The sequence below is a fragment of the Eurosta solidaginis genome, chromosome 3 (genome assembly GCF_040869045.1).
Source record: "Eurosta solidaginis isolate ZX-2024a chromosome 3, ASM4086904v1, whole genome shotgun sequence".
NCBI classification, from domain to species: Eukaryota; Metazoa; Arthropoda; class Insecta; order Diptera; family Tephritidae; genus Eurosta; species Eurosta solidaginis.
In genome coordinates this window covers 175284873-175305446 of record NC_090321.1, presented here as the reverse complement: position 1 = coordinate 175305446, position 20574 = coordinate 175284873, and the positions used below count along the sequence as shown (strand labels likewise).

At 39.5% G+C, this 20574-nt stretch overlaps 1 protein-coding gene across 6 annotated transcripts in view; it reads right to left on the bottom strand.

Moving 5' to 3' along the window:
* Asph (Aspartyl beta-hydroxylase) overlaps window positions 1-20204 on the bottom strand; it is a 108889-nt gene extending 88685 nt beyond the window's left edge. For 3 of the 6 annotated variants that reach the window (XM_067773948.1, XM_067773947.1, XM_067773949.1), the window contains exon 1: window positions 19823-20200. In XM_067773948.1, coding sequence (XP_067630049.1) covers window positions 19823-19874 — 52 coding nt within the window. In that variant the 5' untranslated portion in view covers window positions 19875-20200. Of the gene's footprint in view, window positions 1-19822 lie in introns of all 6 variants that reach the window. The other 3 variants (XM_067773951.1, XM_067773946.1, XM_067773950.1) reach the window with 3 other exon arrangements.
* Window positions 20205-20574: the final 370 nt, after the last annotated feature.

The window sequence follows — 20574 nt, the reverse complement described above, 5'->3', positions numbered from 1 at the left end:
CTAATCTCAGGCGATTTTAATAGCCTTCTCTCGACCGACATGAATCGACGACGCGCTGTTTCGAAAGAGTTCCCCAGACAAGTAGGACTATCTTTGAAAGGCAGACTTACGGTTATGCGTCCAGTGGCATCATGATAAGTGTCGGCTAAAAAGTGGTCTTCGCAAATGCTGTGCTCCGGTTGAATTTGCTTGTGTGGTGCGTTGACAGCTTCGAGTTTCCAAAGCTGCTGTAATTGGTCGTCGATGGAGTCTTCGCATTACATCAAACAAGTAAATGTATTCGCTTGACACTCTTGCTGATATCGGCCAGACACGATCCACCCGAACAACGTTTTTGGTAATGTTGGTAAATTAGCTCCTAACCGGATTTGGCCAACTGCAAGCGCTTCGAAAAATGCCTCTGTCCCAAGCAGGAGATCAATGCGGCGCGGTTTGAAGAATTCTTCGTCTGCCAAAGTTGTGTTGCGTGGAAGGTTCCATCTCGAAGTATCGATTTCAGCATCCGGTTGGTAGGCGATGTGCGTTGTAATGCCGAATTGTAGGGACAAATTAAAGTCCGATGTCCGTGACTTGACGGTTGTAGTTGTGCGTGCCTTCAGGTTTGTAGGTGAGTTTCCGATGCTACGTATTCCAACGTGGTGTTTTTCACGACCAAGACGAAGTTTTTGGGCAAAGTCATCCGTGATGAAATTCACTTGCGAACACGAATCAAGCAAAGCCCTGCCGAGTATGTACTCACCGGTTGCGTGCTTGACTAGAACCATTGCCGTTGCTAGTATTACTTGCCCGCTTTCCGACGTTCCCATATGTGAATGTGTTGCAGCTTGCGAAGAATGCGGTTCGGCATAAGATTGAGGTCTAAAAGTAGCGTTTGTTGATTGCAAAGTTGGTGCAGCAGACTGCGAAATATGCGTGATGGGTGTTGGTTGCTGTGTCGATGACGTGGTTTGCGATGAATTGCCATGATGTAACATCGTGTGATGGCCTTTTTTGCATATTCGACAGCGACTTTTTGATGGACATTGAGCTAATCTATGCCCATTTCCAAGGCAGTTGATACATAAGTCATGCGTTTTCATTGTATCGAAGCGCTGATTTGAAGTCATCTCCTTGAATGTAGGGCAACCAGTGAGTCTATGTTTGGAGCTGGCACAGAGAACACAATTGGAACTGGATACAGCAAACGATGATTGCTGGTTGCTACTCGTCCCACGATTATGCTTGCCAGATTCTGACTTGCGTTTGACTGACGAATCAGATGAATGCAAAAACTGGCTGTGGCGTTCTAAGACCTGCGAGCATATGGACCAAGTCGGAAGGGATTTGTAGTCGAGGGACTCGTTCCATTTATTGCGAGTCTGCTGGTCACATTTCCCCATAACTATATAAATCAACATGGCTTGCGCAATCTCGGAGCTTGTACCCAGTGATTCCAGCGAGCTGTAGATAGCGGATGCTTTGTCTACGAGACTTCTCAACTGCTGAGCGTTCGACTTGTCTGCTGGCTGCAGCGTAAAAAGTGAGGCGATTCCTTCTAAAAATATCAAAGTCGGATTGTCAAATCGTTCTTTGAGTCTGTCTAATGCCTTGGGATAATTCTCACTGGTTACTTGAAAGGCCTTCACTGTTTCTAGGGCTGAGCCTTTCAAGCAGGATAAAAGGTAGTTAAAACGCTCTATATTTGATAGTCTAGACTCACGTGAGATAATTTGAGTGAAAGACGTTATAAAGTTCTTATACTCAGCGTAGTCTCCACTGAAGGTAGGCAGCGACAACCTTGGGAGATGCGACGACGTAACGACAGGTGCAGGTGTACCCGTATCAGTATAATTTACTGTGGTATTACCATCATCCCCAAGTCGTGCCTGTATGCTGAGCTTTACAGCCACGTAGCTGTCTTCTAAGTCAGCTCGACCGTTATCGGAAGGGTCTAAATCTTCTATATCTGCTTGCACGGAAAGTGCTTGTTTGAAGTAGGACTACAAAATCCCTAGTCGACATTGGAGTTCGGCGTGCGCCGGCTTTTCATCCGTATCTTTAATTGCCTCTACAATGGATTTTATACGTGAAATATTTCGTTTAATATTGGAGCGCTTGCGTTTACATTCTTCTAGGGACATGGTGACTTGCGACGTGGTATACGACCTGAATGATTGTTCAGTTGTCTGCTGGGTTGTGCTAATATTGGTTGCGAAGAAAAATGCTGCTAGTCAAGTGATGACGTAGGCAGGGCAAGCGAAAATGACGAAACGAGCAGAGCAACGTCAGCTTAGACGTGGGTGTATACGCTAGCGGCGCAGCAATCAACAAAAAAATTATTTGCAATGAACCGCAACAGCGAATATGAATGCAAACTCAAATAATGCAAAAAGGTGGCTGTGACAAAAATAATAATTTTATGCATACATACGATTTCCAAAGGGCAGTTGATAGCGGCAAACGGTTTACATGTACAGATGATTATTTGTATACAGTGCTGCCGATTGTCCACGGGAAATGTACAGCACAATTACGGCCGATGAACTGCTGACTGCGGGATCGGCGGTTGTTGTTGTGATGTTCGACGGTTGATAACTCCCAATCTGGACTATGAAGTTGCACACAAGCCCCACGCTGGGCGCCAAAATGTTGAACCAAGGAGGATTTTTCTGGGTTACATGAAACTTAGGTAGTGGGGGTGTGCGACTGTTGACCAGTGGGTATATATATACTTGCCCGCGAATATAAATATACAGCGACTAAAATGCAAAAACGACGAACCGTTCACGTTAATATGATGATTTGCAATGATTTATTGGAAAACAATTGTGTAGGTACAACCAAAGGCATAAGTGAGATTGAGAATGAGTGCAATAGTTAATGCTTAATGTTAGGTGTGTGTGTGTATGTGTATGAACATGTTTACAAAGAGTGCGTTTAGTATAAATTGAGAGTAGGTAGCAGCTACTTAATAAGTGTTTTTAATATTTGCTATAAATGCTATTAGGGTGATCCAACAAAAGGTGTTAATGAGTATTTTTAAAAGGGAGTGGGCCTTCGTTCTATAGGTGTTCTATAGGTTTTCGAGATATCGCCATAAAGGTGGACCAGGGGTGAATTTAGAATATGTTTGTACGATATGGGTATCAAATGAAAGGTGTTAATGAGTATTTTAAAAGAGCGTGGGGCTTAGTTCTATAGGTGGACGCCTTTTTGAGATATCGCCATAAAGGTGGACCATGGGTGACTCTAGAATGAGTTTGTACGATATGGGTATCAAATTAAAGGTATTAATGAGAGTTTTAAAAGGGAGTGGTGGTAGTTGTATATGTGAAGGCGTTTTCCAGATATCGACCAAAATGTGGGCCAGGGTGACCCAGAACATCATCTGTTGGATACCGCTAATTTATTTATATATGTAATACCTGCCAAGATTTTAAGGGTTTTTTATTTCGCCCTGCAGAACTTTTTCATTTTCTTCTACTTAATATGGTAGGTTCACAACCATTTTATAAAGTTTTTTTCTAAAGTTATATTTCGCGTCAATAAAACAATCCAATTACCTTACCATGTTTCATCCCTTTTTTCGTATTTGGAATAGAATTATAGCATTTTTTTCATTTTTCGTAATTTTCGATATCGAAAAAGTGGGCGTGGTCATAGTCGGATTTCGTTCATTTTTCATACCAAGATAAAGTGAGTTCAAGTAAGCACGTGAACTAAGTTCATTAAAGATATGTCGATTTTTGCTCAAGTTATCGTATTAACGGCCATGCGGAAGGACAGACGAATGACTGTGTATAAAAACTGGGCGTGGCATCAACCGATTTCGCCCTTTTTCACAGAAAACAGTTAACGTCATAAAATCTATGCCCCTACCAAATTTCAAAAGGATTGGTTAATTTTTGTTCGACTTATGGCGTTAAAAGTATCCTAGGCATATTAAATGAGAGGGCGGAGCCGCGCCCATTTTGAAATTTCCTTTTATTTTTGTATTTTGTTGCACCATATCATTACTGGAGTTGAATGTTGACATAATTTACTTATATACTGTAAAGATATTAAATCTTTTGTTAAAATTTTACTTTAAAAAAAATTTTTTTTTAAAAGTGGGCGTGGTCCTTCTCCGATTTTGCTAATTTTTATTAGGCGTATATATAGTAATAGGAGTAACGTTCCTGCCAAATTTCATCATGATATCTTCAACAACTGCCAAATTACAGCTTGCAAAAATTTTAAATTACCTTCTTTTAAAAGTGGGCGGTGCCACGCCCATTGTGCAAAATTTTACTAATTTTCTATTCTGCATCATAGGTTCAACTCACCTACCAAGTTTCGTCGCTTTATCTGTCTTTTGTAATGAATTATCGCACTTTTTCGGTTTTTCGAAATTTTCGATATCGAAAAAGTGGGCGTGGTTATAGTCCGATATCGTTCATTTTAAATAGCGATCTGAGATGAGTGCTCAGGAACCTACATACCAAATTTCATCAAGATACCTCAAAATTTACTCAATTTATCGTGTTAACGGACGAACGGACGGACGGAAGGACGGACGGACGGACATGGCTCAATCAAATTGTTTTTCGATCCTGATTATTTTGATATATGGAAGTCTATATCTATCTCGATTCCTTTATATATGTACAACCAACCGTTATCCAATCAAACTTAATATACTCTGTGAGCTCTGCTCAACTGAGTATAAAAAGCTCAAATGGCACCACTGGTCTTGAGGGCTAATGTTGTAGCACATTGCTCTTATGAAAACGTGACTGCAAATATCAAAATAATATTTTTTGCTATATGTTCATAAATACCCACATAGCATATGGAAGATTGATTAAAGTATAAATCACTACAATGAGACATTTTCGACTCCTTTTGACGACTAAAAACTGTTTAATCAATTCTGCGATCAAAAGAAGACTCGAAACCGACTCCCTCTGAGTGAAATATGATTTATTGAAAAAGCAACAACAAAATGTAAAGCGATCACAAACAAGTAAGGAAGGCTAAGTTCGGGTGTAACCGAACATTACATAATCAGCTGAGAGCTATGGAGACAAAATCAGGGAAAATCACCATGTAGGAAAATGAACCTAGGGTAACCCTGGAATGTGTTTGTATGACATGTGTATCAAATGGAAGGTGTTAATGAGTATTTTAAAATGGAGTGGTGGTAGTTGTATATGTGAAGGCGTTTTCGAAATATTGACCAAAATGTGGACCAGGGTGGCCTAGAACATCATCTGTCGGGTACCGTTAATTTATTTATATATGTAATACCACGAACAATATTTCTGCCAAGATTCCAAGGGCTTTTGATTTCGCCCTGCAGAACTTTTTCATTTTCTTCTACTTAATATGGTAGGTGTCACACCCATTTTGCAAAGTTTTTTTCTAAAGTTATATTTTGCGTCAATAAACCAATCCAATTACCATGTTTCATACCTTTTTTCGCATTTGGTATAGAATTATGGCATTTTTTTCGAAAAGGTGGGCTTGGCCATAGTCGGATTTCGGCCATTTTTTACACCAATACAAAGTGAGTTCAGATAAGTACGTGAACTGAGTTTAGTAAAGATATATCGATTTTTGCTCAAGTTATCGTGTTAACGGCCGAGCGGAAGGACAGACGGTCGACTGTGTATAAAAAATGGGCGTGGCTTAAACCGATTTCGCCCTTTTTTGCAGAAAACAGTTATCGTCCTATAATCTAAGCCCCTACCAAATTTCACAAGGATTGATAAATTTTTGTTCGACTTATGGCATTAAAAGTATCCTAGGCAAATTAAATGAAAAAGGGCGGAGCCACGCCCATTTTGAAATATTCTTTTATTTTTATATTTTATTGCACCATATGATTACTGGAGTCAAATGTTGAAATAATTTACTTATATACTGTAAAGATATTAAATTTTTTGGTAAAATTTGACTTTAAAAAAAAATTTTTTTTAAGTAGGCGTGGTCGTTCTCGGATTTTGCTAATTTTTATTAAGCATACATATAGTAATAGGAGTAACGTTCTTGCCAAATTTCATCATGATATCTTCAACGACTGCCAAATTACAGTTTGCAAAACTTTTAAATGTGGGCGGTGCCAACCCCATTGTCCAAAATTTTACTAATTTTTTATTCTGCGTCATGAGTTCAACTCATCTACCAAATTTCGTTGCTTTATCCGTCTTTGGTAATGAATTATCGCACTTATTCGGTATTTCGAAATTTTCGATGTCGAAAAAGTGGGCGTGGTTATAGTCCGATATCGTTTATTTTAAATAGCGATATGAGATGAGTACCCAGGAACCTACATACCAAATTTCATCAAGATACCTCTAAATTTACTCAAGTTATCGTGCTAACGGACAGACGGACGGACATGGCTCAATCAAATTTTTTTTCGATACTGATGATTTTGATATATGGAAGTCTATATCTCGATTCCTTTATACCTGTACAACCAACCGTTATCCAATCAAAGTTAATATACTCTGTGAGCTCTGCTCAACTGAGTATAAAAATGATTAAAATAAGATTCCAAATAGACTCTTAAATGTCTCGAGAAAGAAACGCAAAAGCTTTAAAACACACTTAAAAATTATTCCCACAAGACTCATGAATGATGTTAAATATAACTCGAAAAAGACTAAATACTGATTAGAAATATAGGTTAAAAGAGGCTCACCAAGTTTAGTCGCGCGTAGGGTACCATTTTCTCCCGACGAGGGAGTCTTTTCTGATCAGAAAATGAGCGCATATATACTTACTTTGAATATGATTAATAATTTCAAAAAATGCTGGGTGATTATATACATTCAAAAATATATAACGTACTATTAAGTTTATTTTCAAAATTTAATTCAGGCAATTCATCGCATTAGAAATTATGAGTGTATAAGATTCCCCAACAATACGTATCCGTACATGACCTTTTTTTCTTCCTCATTTGCTTTGGCTTACTTCTTCTATTCATTTATCGCCGTGCTTTGTTAATATGTACATATTTATTTATATACTACATTAGAGTGTCTTCCTCTCCATCCGAAAAAAATTGTTTCCCTATGTCCATCGGCATTGCAAAATTTATTTAATGTTGAAACCTCCACGTTATTTCAGAACAATTTTGTTAATACGGTGGCCGCGTGGTGTGGTAATGCCGAGCTCGGCTACCCCACCAAAGGTCCTGCGTTCAAGGTCCGTGGAAAGCGACATTAAAATACTTTAGAAAAGTGTTTCAATTTAGAACACAGTTTTTCTAAGCGGAGTCGCCCCTGGCAGTGGTTGGGCAAACATTCCGATTGTATTTCTGTAGGTATGCAGATAGTGAACTTTTAACGATGCCACTTGCCAAAATAACGAACTTTGGCGATAACGACCGTGATATTCTTTAACTTAATTCCGACATCGCTATCGAGGTGATACTTTATCGAGTTTAACGGCCCCATTCTGTTAAGCGAACGAGACGCTTAATGAACGATACCTGTGTTGGCGTTATCATCACTATGCCAGTAGTAAATAAATGCTACACAAACTCAGTCGCAATGTACGAAGACAAATAGCAATGCACACATGTCCAAATAACAACATCGGTGCAAACGGCTATCACCTACATAGATAGTCTAGGCTGAGGCACGGACTGGAGACTAGGCCTCACCAACCGTCCAAATGGTGACATTGAGGTAAACCATTGTTACCCCCATAGATAGTCATTGGTTAAATCGTTCAAACTACTAGTGACATGCTTTGAACCAGAAGAACAAAATAATAATATTAGTAAGAAAAATAAGCATACTTACTGATATTTTGTTTACTAAAACCAAATAGATTCCCATATGTATGCCGGGTGAATTTTATAGAACTGCAACGTGACCTCAAGAGACGTATAGCCTAGTGCTCAACCCGCCTCCCGACGGAATACTTGACGTAGTACCGGGGGAATGGTATTTAGACGGTAGGAGGTTTAGTTCGGGTTTAAGTCCCACACTGACTTTTCAGGCTTTCAATGCTTCCTCTTCGTATAACAAAAAAAACTTCAGACACACAAAGACAGAAAGATACAGGATGACCCCACGATAAAAAAAAATCATGGCCCGTATTACGTATTACGATCCGTTATCGATACTAATTTTTTAAATCACAATAGCTCTGAAATGGTAGATCGGATTAATGGCATATTTGAACTAGCGGCAAATAGTACTCGTTAGATTCGTAATTTATTATAATTTTTAGAAAAAGTTTGACAGTTGCATAGTTATCGCTTGAGTGAAAATGGTTTTCAGTCACCGATCGTAACACGTAATAGGGACCCAGGTGATCGGTTCTATTTGTTATTTTGACGTCTATACTAAAGATATCGTGCCGTTTTTGGCATTGTTGATGTTTTGTAGCAATGAAAAATTTTAAAATTTCTCAGATGCATACATGTATTTACGAACCATTGAATGTTTTATTTTGTTTTTTTTTTTTTATTTCCATCTGTTTCTTATTCACGAGGGAAAGGTCTTCCAGTTATTTTTTCTCCTAGACAGAACAATAATTGAGCAATAGGAATTCCGATTTAAGTCGTTTTACCAAACTACACTTTGTTGGCATTTCTATTTTTATAAAACATATTTAAAAGTTTAAACACTGTGGTGTATTCGTTTAATAAAATAAATATGTGTTTGTGTAGTTGAGAAATTTAAATTTTTTTTCGTTGCGGAAAAATGTCAATAACGTCAGAAACGGTTATAGCTGGGTAGTGTTTTTATTATCGTACATGGTGAAATAACCAAGTGAATTGAGCCGTCAATTATCTGTATTCTTCTTTGTTCTGTCATTCGGCTATCTGATATTTTTCATCAAAGCTGTCCCCATGGCTCACTTATATGGTTGGCTCATCTCATGGGGTGGGTGATATTATTATTATTTTTTTTTTATTTCACTGGAGTAGGGATTGTCAAAAGGAGATCGCAAACTCAAATGAAACCAACACATCGAGAACATTTTCTTACAACACACAAAAACTGCCAAGTTTTATGTTGTCATTCCATTCCATTCGCTTAACACCAACACGCAGATTTTGACGATCTGAACAAAGGTATTGTTGTTGCTGTAGAGATGAGCCAACCATATACATAGTCCCAAAAAAATTTATTTTTTCATTTTTTAGGAGTAAAATTATGCAATGCTTGGGTGAATATCGATGTATTCTTGGTGGATTCAACTACATGGATTTAGCATTTGACCAAACTTTACGTTCATATTGTTGTCGTTGTAGGCCTAGAAGGTTCAATATGGTCATATTAAATCGTTTCCGAGATGGTTGGGCTTGTACCTTAATGGTGTTTGTTACCGGAATGTCCCGCAAAGGACCACCAACATCGATGACACTCCTCAAAACCTTCGGGGAATGTCTTTATCGTTACAAGAAGAACACAACCAGAATGGATTGGAGCTGGAGTTCGTGGACCCAGAACCAAAGTATCAGTGTCTCTGGGAATAAACTCGAGCATATTTCAAGCGGAAGTATACGCCACAAGTCAGTGCACACAACGTAGTACCGCTGTCCTGCCAGGCCACAGGGGAGTAGTGTAAAAAAACACGGCTATTGATACAAAGATTGCAGGTATATAAATGCAGTACAACTCTGTTCTTCCTGCTGTTCTTCATTCCACTCCATTCGACTGCCTTCTACCCATTGTAAACTTTACCAAGTAGCGCAACTAACAGCTGATCGCTCAAAATTTGCACACACACACAAACATCACTAATGGCCATATTACGGAAATCTTAGGGAAATTGAAGTTAAATTTTTAAACAAACATAAAATGTTATAATTTTGGAATATATAGCATCTAGGACACCTTAATTGCAGTAAGTGACAGAAAATGTTTGCTTATACTCAAGTATTTAATTATTTTTTCTAAATTGATCTTTAATATTGATGCAATGATTGATTCAATGCAACTCTGGTCTTCCTACTGTTCCTCATTCCACTCCATTGGAGTGCCTATTTTCACTCTGTTCGCAACATAACCTCGAATTAAGCTGCCAAACTATATAGTGAACAATGCTTCTATCCAATTCGCTACATAACCTCAATTTAAGCTGCCAAGCTATATAGTAAACAATGGTTATTCATTTGACCACCCCAATGTACATAAATCCATACATGCCAGCAAGTATATTGACATTAGATAAAGAAATGAAACAACCAAAGTCAAATCTTATTTGCCTAGAATATAAAGTGCATGCACATGCCTATGTAAAATGTCGGAATTTTAAAAATTTTAGCGAATATTCTGGTAAAAATAGAATTAAGTGAGCTCATATTCGGCAATTTACTCCAGCTTTACCTTTACCTCCTCTACCTTTATTCATACTCTTGGGCCAGGGTTTTCAGTGAGAGTTTAAACTCCAGTTAAAATTGACTAGAGTTTAACTCTGCCACTTAGGCCGCTTAAGCTGAGATGAGCTCCAAAATTTGATGCTATCGAACAAAGTGGCAAGGTTAAACTGTACTCAACTTTATCTCGAATTTAAACTCGCACTGAAAAACCCAGCCTAATTCTACTTCAACCTTTATCCCTACCTCTGCATTAAAGCCCCGTCACATGAAATTTTTGATGCAGCACCGTGCGCCGAAGATGAGAGCGACAAATAGCGCATTACCAGCGCCATCTGACATGAAAAAGAAGCCAACTTCCAACTTTGGTTACAACCAAAGCATAGGAAGAATTTGACATGTGTTTTGGCTATGAGTAGTGATAGAACTTTTAGAAAAAGTATCGACACCGGTACTCATGCAAAATACTCGATTCAAAGTATCGATGCTGGTACTCATACTCAGCGAATGGTATCGAATATACTCGATCCAAGTGAGTACTTCACAATTTTTATCAAATTGAAAAAATTTTGTTTAAAATAAGATCGTATGATTTGAATTTAGTAGACAGAAAAAGGAAGCACTCCGATTGTATTTCTCCCATGAAAATCTTCCCTGCGAAAATTCATCTGCCTTGCAGATGCCCTTCGTAATCGGCATAAAATGGGTGGGTCTCACCTCAATTTGTATGGAAAATTAATAATAGCACGACGCAAATTGGAACAAAAGCTCGGTCTACTGAGCTGATGACGGTAGCGCTGGTAGTTCAGCTTTTGAATAAGAGAAAGAATTGATGACCCGTGTAAATTATTATGGCTTTGGCTATTATTGGCTGTGACTTTGAACTAAATAAATGTTGCGGACATAACAAGCAGAGTCATTTTTTAGTTTTATATTTTAGATTTAATGCACAATTAATATGGGTGTGTTTGAGCAGCCAAATAATAACAGTAGTATTGCTAAAGTGCTGCTTAGTTGATGTAATTTCGCTAATTTCCTAGAGATGATCAATAGATTGTCAACATTTCGTTCAACGAACGCGCGAAATTGCCACATCTGCTCAAATGTTGCTGAAGAACGTTATCCGCTGTCATAAAAAGTAACACTGCTGCAGCTCGAACACACCCTATATCGAGAAAGCAACAAATAGACAACTTAGCTTTTTTTTACAAATCGCTTGGCTGAGATTTTCATTTGTTGATTTAACTTAAGCTGTTATGCCAATATTTTTCAGCCAGCTTATTTTCAAATACGTAATTTTTTCAAAGGCAAAATAAATTACAGAGTTATACAGCCTTAAAAAGTCAGCTATGTTGAGGCGGACAGCATAGCAAAAGGTATGGTGAATTCCTCGTACAGCTGTCCCACAATTTCCACAAAGCTTTAGAACTCTACAATGTACCATCTTATGTTTAGAGAGTCTTTGGTTTAAGTCAAATGCGGAGCTTTTGCCGCATCGTAGACGATCTCAGTTTATGCTCAAGTTATTGTGTTAATGGACTGAACTTTGTTGATCTTAAAAATGTAGACCATGCGCACTTTTTAAAGTATCGGGGAAAAGTATCGAGGTAAAGTATCGATACATTACTCAGTACTTGGAAAAAAGTATCGAGTACGAATTACTCGAGAATTTTTGGAAAAGTATCGATACTACTCACTCAGTTCTCGTATTGTTCTATCACTAGCTTTGAGCACTTTTAGACTTTGTAAGTGTAATTATTTTTCCCATTCGTTACTACTTTACTAACATTTTTCAAAATTAAAAACTGCATTTTAACAAATGAATACTAATTGGGAGTCGGATGGGCATCAATCGACTACAGGGAAAATAAATTTTACTGGTACTGTTGCGAAATTTAGGAAATTCTCGATGATTCTGCACCTTCTGTTAACGTTCGCAACACTGAACTGTCGAATAAATACACTCAAATGTTCTGTATATCAAATCTAATCTAATCTAATCTAATATATATTATAAATGGGAAAGTTTGGATGTTAAGATGTTTGGATGTTTAGATGTTTGGATGTTTGGATGTTTGTCCAGACGTTTGTCTTTGTGACTCAATAACGCAAGAACGGCTGGACCGATTTGGATGAAATTTTGCACACATATAGCCAATAGTCTAGAAGGATCTACTAGCTATATATTTTTCAAAAGGGGCGTGGTCCCCGCCCCCTAGGAACAGTTATAATTTAATTATTATATTTTTTCGTCTTTGCGACTGAATCACGCCAGAATGGCTACACGGATTTTGATGAAATTTGGGACACAAACAGTAGTCTACTAGCGAAATTTTTTTCGAACACGGAAAGAGGGGTGGGGGTCCCACGACCCTTCCAGAAATTATTTTTCATAATTTTTACACATTATAACTTTACGTATACTGGCCTTCACCAATATCACAGACTCAAGGGGTCAAATAAGTCGAGGGCTTACAAAGTAAGCAGTGACACCCTCCGCCCGCCCGCCTTTATCTCCCCCTCTGGTGTAAAATCCATAAATTGTTATAACTCAATCTAAATTTTCTCCTAAATCAATAGTTTTTGGTATCTGGTACATACAGAACGAGATCTAGACAATTTTGGAGGAACGATCAGTGGTCCTCTCCTCTACTCCCGCCATCCGCCCTCCATCAATTGTTTTTATTAGCACGCTTTTATTAGCTTTACCTGTATGTTTCTATCTAACTTTTTATTCGCTCCAATGCGCCTGCTGCCTTAATAACATGGTTTTATAATTAGCTTCACCTTATTTGTAATCCCGTAAGGGTCATATCGAGACCCTTCCGGGATCATTTCTGGATGGTTTTCGGGATCGGTCCGGGATTACGCCGGGGTAATTTCGGGACTTTTTCGGGACTATTTCGGGATCATTTTGGGACCCTTCCGGGATCATTTCTGTATAGTTTACGGGATCCGTCCGGGATCCCGTCGGGGTTATTTTGGAACATTTTCGGGACTATTCCGGAATCATTTCGGGACTATTTCGCGATCATTTGGGGACCCTTCCGGCATCATTTCTGGATGGTTTTCGGGATCCGTGCGGGATCTTGTCGGGGTCATATGGGGACTTTTTCGGGATCATTTGAGGGCTCTTCCGGCATCATTTCTGGATGGTTTTCGGGATCCGTCCGGGATATCGTCGGGGTCATTTGGGGACTTTTTCGGGATCATTTGGGGGCTCTTCCGGCATCATTTCTGGATGGTTTTCGGGATCCGTCCGGGATCTCGTCGGGGTCATTTGGGGACTTTTTCGGGATCATTTTGGGGCTCATCCGGCATCATTTCTGGATGGTTTTCGGGATCCGTCCGGGATCCCGTCGGGGTCATTTCGGGACTTTTTCGCGACTAATACGGGATCATTTGGGATCCCTTTCGGCATCATTTCTGGATGGTTTTCGGGATCCGTCCGGGATACCGTCGGGGTCATTTCGGGACTTTTTCGCGACTAATACGGGATCATTTGGGAACCCTTTCGGCATCATTTCTGGATGGTTTTCGGGATCCGTCCGGGATCCCATTAGGGTAATTTCGGGACTATTAGGGGATCATTTGGGAACCTTTCCGGCATCATTTCTGGATAATTTTCGGGATCCGCCGGGATGCCGACGAGGTCATTTCGGGACTATTTCGGGATCATTTGGGATACCTACCGGCATCATTTCTGGATGGTTTTTGGGATTCGTCCGGGATCCCGTCGTGGTCCTTTCGGGACTTTTTTTCGACTAATACAATACGGGATCATTTGCGGACCCTTTCGGCATCATTTCTGGATAGTTGTCGGGATCCCGTCACGGTCATTTCGGGACTATTAGGGGATCATTTGAGGACCTTTCCGGCATAATTTCTGTATTGTTTTCGGAATCCTTTCGGGATCCCGTCAGGGTCATTTTGGGACTTTTTTGGGGCTAATACGGGATCATTTGGGGATCCTCTAGGGGTCGTTTCGTGACCTTTTCTGTTTTATTTCGGGATCATTTGGGGACCCTTCCGGCATAATTTTTTGATGGTTTGCCGGATCCATCAGGGTCATTTCGGGACCATTTTGGGATCATTTGGGGACCCTTCCGAGATCATTTCTGGATCCGTCCGGGATGCCGTAGGAGCCATTTCGGGATTTTTGTTACTTTTCCGGGATAGTTTTTGGACCCTTCCGGGATCATTTCTGGATCTGTGCGGGATCCCATCTGGGTCATTTCACTTCTGGATGGTTTTCGGTATCCGTTCAGATTCCCGTCGGAATAATTGCGGGACTTTTTCGGGATCATTGGGGTCCCTTCCAAAATCATTTCTGGATGGTTTTTGGGATTCGTCCGGCATCCCGTCGGGGTCATTTCGGGACTTTTTCTCGACTAATACGGGATCATTTGCGGGCCCTTTCGGTATCATTTCTGGATAGTCCGTTCGGGATCCCGTCAGGGTCTTTTCGGAACTATTGGGAGATCATTTGAGGACCTTTCCGGCATCATTTCTGGTTAGTTTTCGGGATCCTTTCCGGGTCCCATCAGGGTGATTTCGGGACTTTTTCGGCATCATTTAAGATTGGTTTCCAGGATTCGTCCGGTATCCGTCAGGGTAATTTCTGGACTTTTCCCTAACTATTTCGGGATAATTTTGGGACCCTCCCAAGATCATTTCTGGATGGATTTCGGGATCTGTCCGGGATGCCGTCAGGGTCATTTTGGGACTATTAGGTGATCATTTGAGGACCTTTTCGGCGTCACTTCTGGATGGTTTTCGGTATCCGCTCAGGATCCCGTCGGAATTATTGCGGGACTTTTTTGGGATCATTTGGTGTCCCTTCCGGCATCATTTCTGGCTGGTTTTTGGGATTCGTCCGGCATCCCGTCAGGGTCATTTAGGGGTGCGTTCGAGATCCCGTCAGGGTCATTTCGGGACTTCTTCGGGACTATATCGGGATCATTTCTGGATGGTTTATGGGATCCGTCCATAACCCCTTAAGGGTCATTTCGGGACTATTAGGTGATCATTTGGGGACCTTTCCGGCATCACTTCTGGATGATTTTCGGTATCCGTTCGGGATCCCGTCGGAATCAATGCGGGACTTTTACGGAATCATTTGGGATTCCTTCCGGCATCATTTCTGGATGGTTTTCGGGATTTGTCCGGGATCCCGTCGGGGTTATTTCGGGACCTTTTCGGGGCTAATACGGGATTATTTGGGGATCCTCTAGGAGTCGTTTCGTGACTTTTTCTGTATTATTTCGGGATCATTTTGGGACCCTTTCGGCATAATTTCTTGATGGTTTGCCGGATCCATCAGGGTCATTTCGGTACCATTTTGGGATCATTTGGGGACCCTTCCGAGATCATTTCTGGATCCGTCCGGGATGCCGTAGGAGCCATTTCGGAATTTTTTGTTACTTTTCCGGGATAGTTTTTGCACCCTTCCGGGATAATTTCTGGATCTGCGCGGGATCCCATCTGGGTCAATTCCGGACTATTTCGGGATCATTTTGGAATCCTTCCGGAATCATTTCTGTATGGTTTTCGCGATCCATCGTGGATCCCCTCGGAGCCATTTCGGAACTTTTTCTGGAGTTAGTCGGGATAATTTAGGGACCCTTCCTGGATATTTTCTGGATGGTTTTTGAGATCCGCCCGGGAGCCCGTCTGGGTCATTTCGGAACCTTTTCGGGATCATTTTGGAACACCTTCAGGGATCATTTCTGTGTGGTTCTCTGGATACGTCTAGAATCGTGTCGCTCTCATTTCGGGTTTTTTTGGGACTATTCGGGGAACTTTTGGAGACCCTTTCGGGGCATTTCTGGATGGTTTTCGGGATCCGTCCGCGATAGCGTTGGGGTCATATCGTAGCTTTTTCTGGATAATTTCGGGATCATTTGGGATCCTATCAGGTTATCAGCTCATTTAGTTCTTTTTTTTACTCAATTACAAAAATAAAATGCATTAGACAGAAAACAAAATTTTAAACAGATAATAAGCAGGCTAACGCGAATAGCCCATATATTTAAAATTTTCCTTGCGGACGGGGCCGCGGGTAAAGGCTATACTCTATATTTACAGCATCACAATGGTTGAACTTCATAATGTATTCACTTATAACATGCTAAAATGAAACTGATTCATTATTTACCAGACTGTGCTGCTTTCATACTCTCAGTTGGCTCGAGATTATTTTCTCTCAGGGTCTTAACTTATCGGAAAAAGCATTATCTCGTCGCTGTATCTTACATTGGCTTTGGCTATATATTTAAATTTATATCTGTAGTTTATGGAATGTAATATTCGCTCATTATTGCTTTGTACATGTGTGAGAAGCTTCGTATCCATACCATAAGTCAAATTCAATTCACAATAGTTTTGTTTGCGTTCCGATAAGAAAATTTTCTTGATCCAAACTCCGCCAGCTACATTGTAGGGTCCTTAAATATTGATGAATAACCTCTGTCGGTGAGCGTTATATAACTGCATTCGTGTCCTTGTTGTACCTGTCTTTTCGTTTCTTTAGGGAAGTTCTTTCCTTCTTTGGGATACGTCCATGCGGGTTTCTCCCGCAGGTATTCTCGGTTTTGATTTGATTGTCCCATTCTTCCTATCAATCTTTGCACGGTCCTGTTACCTTCGAACTCTCCCATCAGCACTCCTTTACTGCTGAACCCCTTATCATAACCGAAGTTAAGTGGCACATCCTTGTTCTTATATCGTGTAATCCTTCTTTGCATCATTGTCAACTAAGAGGTCCACTTTCAATATGACTTCATCAACAATGTCTGCCACTATTATATTGTGTAGAACCGTGAGCACGTCTGATGTTGGAACCAATGCTGAAATAACCTGAAATGTGACCTGGCTTTCTGCACTTAATACCATTTCACCATATATAATGGTCTGAATTTTTACCCTCTAGGTGTATTTCACATATGTATGCAACCGCATTTGCCATATTAGCCAACCTTTCGATATCCCAGGCAAATTTCAACAGTCTCATTATCTTTTTGGAAGTGGTTTTGCAACTCTATTTGGTATATCCGCTTCCTGTGTGCGCTCCCGTATCACATCTCAAGAGGTTTCGTAGTTTTTCTGCTCCTCTTCGGGAATCGTCTGTAAGATTTCAGCAGAAGACCCTTGCAATGCTTCGAACAGTGCAGCAACTTTTCTTCAGCATTTTTCACTGATGTGGCCCTCTCAAGAAGCTTAAAGACCTGAAAAGGAACAGAACTGTCAAAGGATGGAGCTTTTACATTTGGATTGCTCGCTATAACTGGCCGAGTTAGGTACAGCTCCTGCAAACGTCTTTTCAAAGACCCCCCTCTACCTCCGATTTATCCTAAAATTAAGCTATTTTCTCATAGTGCCCATTTAGCTTCGATGACATACGGACCTCCTCCTTTTCTAGTTGTGCAAAGATCTGCGGTGATACCTGTGAGGAAACTTGGGCCGACACTGCCAGCTGTGATACCATGTCTGCTGATATTTGTGACAACATTTATATTATACGTGTCTCCTGGGTTTCCATTTTTGTTGAGATCTGTATCAACAAACCCAATAACGCATTAGTATCCCCGCTTGTGACTGGCTTCGGGCTTTCGTTCTTCTGTTCCATTTCTATAATGTCTCGTCTCTAGCAAGATGAAAAACATACTCTTCTACGTTGATTCCTTTCAATTATATAGCTCCGCGCAATTATGGATGCCGATAGTATTGAATTAGAGCACTTCTAACTTCACTTAACTTTTATTGTAAATTTCAAGAGTTCTCGATTAAAGTTTGCTTTCTGCTATCGTTCGAAAGACTAAAAAGTGATGAGAACATGTGAGTATGTGAAATAATCTCTTCGCTTTTTGTATGGATGTGTGGCTGCTTGCTTCAATGTTTACATGCACATATGTGTGGTAGCTTACTTTGCTGTTGTTGTGCATTTATTTACTAACAGCACAGTGACGCATCGAAATTGCTAACATTCGCCACATCAGACAAATTTCCCGATCTAAACACTGCCATCCTTTCCAAGTAAACAACTTTCATTTTGGTTCGTGGTTTGTTAATGGTTTGTATGCGTTAAGCAACGTAGTTGATCTGTATTACAACTTTGTATGGGCCTTCCCAGTTACACTGAAATTTCGGGGACAAACCTTTGTTTCGTTGTGGGTTGTATAACAGCACCAAATCTCCTTCCAGAAAACCTTCCGAATTAGTTTCTTTATCGTATCTGGCGTTTATCTTGTCACTCATAATCCTGGTTCGTTTTCTTACAAGATGGTGTATTCCTTTCATTTCTTCCTCCAAGACACCAATCCAAGACAATTATCCCAAACTTCAAGTCAACTGGCAGTCGAAGGTTTTTGCCAAATATTACCTTTGCGGGATGTTAGACCGTTGCTCAGGCACTGCCGATCGGTAGGCCAACAAGAATAAGGACATGTGTGTACCCCACTCTTTATTGAACTTGTCCATTACTTTCCTTAAGTTCTCCTCTAAAGTTCTATTGAATCGTTCCACCATACCATTGGATTGAGGATGCAGTGCAGTTTTTCGTGTTTTTCGAATGCTCAGTGCCTTACACATTTCCTGAAACACAGGTGATTCAAAATTCCTGCCTTGGTCAGAATGTAACTCCATTGGTATATCATACCTTGCAACCCAATTGTTTGTAAACACTTCTGCTACTATATCCGCTTCTTGATTTGGGATTGGGTATACCTCTGGCTATTTGCTGAAACAAAATACAAACACAATTTCTACCATGAGAAATCGAGACCACTATTCCCCCAAAACTAATAAGTTTGACTTGTTTTTGTTTATGTTTTAAATTTTATTTTCTCATTGGAAATGAAACGGGAAGATTATTTCGGTCTCTGATGGTTCAATTTTTTCTCAAGAAAGCTGATTTTAGTTGTGTTTTTATGCACAAAATCTTCAAACTAAAAACAAAATTTTCATTTGTCAGAAAAAATAAAGAAAAAACAGCCGAATGTAAAAAACCTATCGAAATACAAACTGTATTACGAGGCAGGGAGAAAATACAGGAAATATACAGAGAAAATAAAGTAGTGTCATATAGGTATTACAAGAGGAAATTGTAGCTTATAAAATATTATTTTTCGAGAATTTATTGCTAAATTGCAATTATTATTAACTTTTTAAGGAATTCTAACAAAATTTGTTTCTTTTTTGCATATAGTTTATCGTTACTCCCGCGTAGAATGCTAAACATTTTGCTTTTTGAGGCAGTCTAATGTGCATATTTTATATAATGCTATAAAAAATAATGTTTGTCTGCACACATGCAAGAAGCAGAAAAAGTATGTCGCCCACGATATTCACATACATAAATGCACACATACATATGTATGTATGTAGGTACATAATATAAAATGGCCAATAACTTATCTTATTTAAAATTAGATTATCAAAAACATTTCTAAAGAAAAAGCTGTACAAAAAATATTCAAATTTTAGTTGTTGTTTGTGTAGTTCATGTGGACTCACCACGTTTCTTTTTCTTATCCTTTCGTCTGCGCGGTTGCACGTCACCCGACATATTTCACCGCACAAATTTTATTAATTTCACTTATTGTAATTCTCGCTTTTTGGCTTTTATATAATATTGAAAACAATATGCAAAGAACTATAGTTATTTTATAAGCTTTATTAATAAAATATATATATATTTTTTTATATTTAATACTACGCTTTCAAATCTTAATCGCACATTAGTCAATATACATAAATATCCGTTTAGTTCAGCATAGATAGATATGTAATGTGTACGAATATTTAAAACGAAAACGCGGCGTGCTCGCACGAACAACACAATACCAACACGGCTAATGATCCACTGGGGCCGGTAGTGATCCCCATGCTTTGATACAAACTACGATCGTTATAATGGGGCACAGCTATTTTTTTGTTTGAAAAATAAAACTCATTGCTCTCTCAGCGAATTCGCCTCATCCGGCGCTATCAGGTAATTGTGTTTTGTTTTGATAAAATTCTTCATAACAGCGAATATCAAAGCACTGACCATGGTTCAATTATATGGTTGGCTCATCTCATCAGCTAATTTTATTATATCATTGCATGGTCGAAGGGATTGTCAAAAGGAGATGGCAAACTCAAAATGAAACCAACACATTGGCAACATTTTCTTACAAATACAAAAACTGCTAAGTTTTATGTTTCCATTCCATAAAATTCGCACCAACACCAATACACAGATTTTGACAATTTGAACAGACATA